The sequence below is a fragment of the Typha angustifolia genome, chromosome 14 (assembly GCF_048772165.1).
Source record: "Typha angustifolia cultivar Huaian chromosome 14, ASM4877216v1, whole genome shotgun sequence".
Taxonomy (NCBI): Eukaryota; Viridiplantae; Streptophyta; class Magnoliopsida; order Poales; family Typhaceae; genus Typha; species Typha angustifolia.
The window spans coordinates 4,871,074-4,872,763 of record NC_133252.1 but is presented as its reverse complement, the minus strand read 5'-3'; the positions used below and the strand labels follow the sequence as shown (position 1 = coordinate 4,872,763).

The window sequence follows — 1,690 nt, the reverse complement described above, 5'->3', positions numbered from 1 at the left end:
AGCTAATTTGGCTTCAACACATATTTCACATTTTTTATTTAAATCAATTTGGAAATTAGGCAACATGTTAAGATTAATTAATCTACGTAATGTATCATAATTAACATGTCCTAATCTACCATGCCAAATTTTACAAGACTCAAGCAAGTAAGAAGAAGATTCCCCTTTATTTATTTTTGGAGTTACAGTTATTACATTCATCTTAAAGAGGCCATTTGACAAGTAGCCCCTTCCAACATACATGCCATTTTTGATAAGTACAAACTTATCAGACTCAAACACCAACTTAAAACCTTTCTTACTCAATAATGATCCCGAAACTAGATTCTTTTGAATGTCGGGCACATGCATTACATCATTAAGAGTAAGTTCTTTCCCTGAAGTCAATTTTAACACAACCTTTCCTATTCCTTCCACCTTGGAAGTTGCTGAATTGCCCATGTAAAGTTTTTCATCTGTTGCAGTTTGATAAGACGAAAACATCCACCTATTGGCACAAATGTGTCGAGTAGCTCCAGTGTCTACCCACCATTCTTTAGGATTACCACCAATCAGGTTTACTTTCGAGACAATAGCGGAGAGGTGCATATCATCGACATCAGAACGAAGCTGTTCCACTTCAGTTACATTGGCTTGTGGCTTCTTCTTTTCAGAGTTCTTCTTTTTTCTCAAGCGGTAGTCTTGAGCACGATGCCCTTGTTTGTCACAGACGTAACATTTGCCCTTGAACTTCTTTGTATTGCCATTTTTAGAGCCTTCGCTAATATGCTTCATTTTCTTGTCCTTCATGGACTCCACAACATTTGCCTTTGACACGTACTGGCTTCCAATTTTCTTTTCAGCAGTACGATTGTCTTCTTCAATCCTCAATCTGACAATAAGTTCTTCAAGTGTCATTTCCTTGTGCTTGTGTATTAAGTAATTTTTGAAATCCCTACAAGATGGTGACAATTTTTCTATAATAGCCGCCACTTGGAATGATTCATTAATCACCATCATTCAGCATGAATCTCATGAATTATTACTTGAAGATCTTGCACTTGGTTAATCACTGGTTTAGTGTCAACCATCTTGTACTCAAGAAATTTACCGACTACAAATTTCTTTGCACCGGCATCTTCTGTCTTGTACTTTTTGTCTAAAGATTTCCATAATTCCTTAGACGTTTTTACTGAACTATACACGTTATACAACGAGTTGTCCAATCCATTGAGGATATAGTTTCGGCAAAGGAAGTCGGCATGCTTCCACGCATCCACTGCAGTAACTACTTGCCTATTAGTTTCCTCCTTTCGGAGTTCAGGCACATCTTCATGTAAGAATTTAGCCAAATTCAAGGTGGTCAGATAAAAGAGCATTTTCTGTTGCCATCTCTTAAATTCTGCACCATAGAATTTCTCAGGCTTTTCTCCATAAACTGTAGGTACTAGAGGAGCAGTGATAGGGGAAATAGTACTCTTTACTATTTCAGCCATCTAAAAGAAGAAAGTAAAATAAAATCTGATCAGAAGAAAAGAATACTGATTGGAATCAGAGCAACAACCAAACAGAATTGGTCTTAAGATTGTTAGCGGTAACAATCTGATTCCAAAGAGTCACAATAAATTCGATCAAAATAATATAAATAACTTATAGATTACAGAATATAAAATTCTGAATAGTCGAGTCTAGTGTTGGACACTATCTTCTT

The 1,690-nt window shown here is 36.2% G+C and overlaps 1 protein-coding gene across 1 annotated transcript; it reads right to left on the bottom strand.

Annotated features, from left to right (window-relative positions):
* Positions 1-995: 995 nt before the first annotated feature.
* LOC140775671 (uncharacterized) lies at positions 996-1,475 on the bottom strand. Its single transcript, XM_073119060.1, has one exon. The coding sequence runs from the start codon at positions 1,473-1,475 to the stop codon at positions 996-998; it is 480 nt and encodes a 159-aa protein (XP_072975161.1).
* Between the last annotated feature and the right edge of the window lie 215 nt (positions 1,476-1,690).

Coding starts and splice junctions, on each gene's coding strand:
- LOC140775671 (XM_073119060.1), bottom strand. CDS start 1,475: ATGGCTGAAATAGTAAAGAGTACTATTTCCCCTATCACTGCTCCTCTA.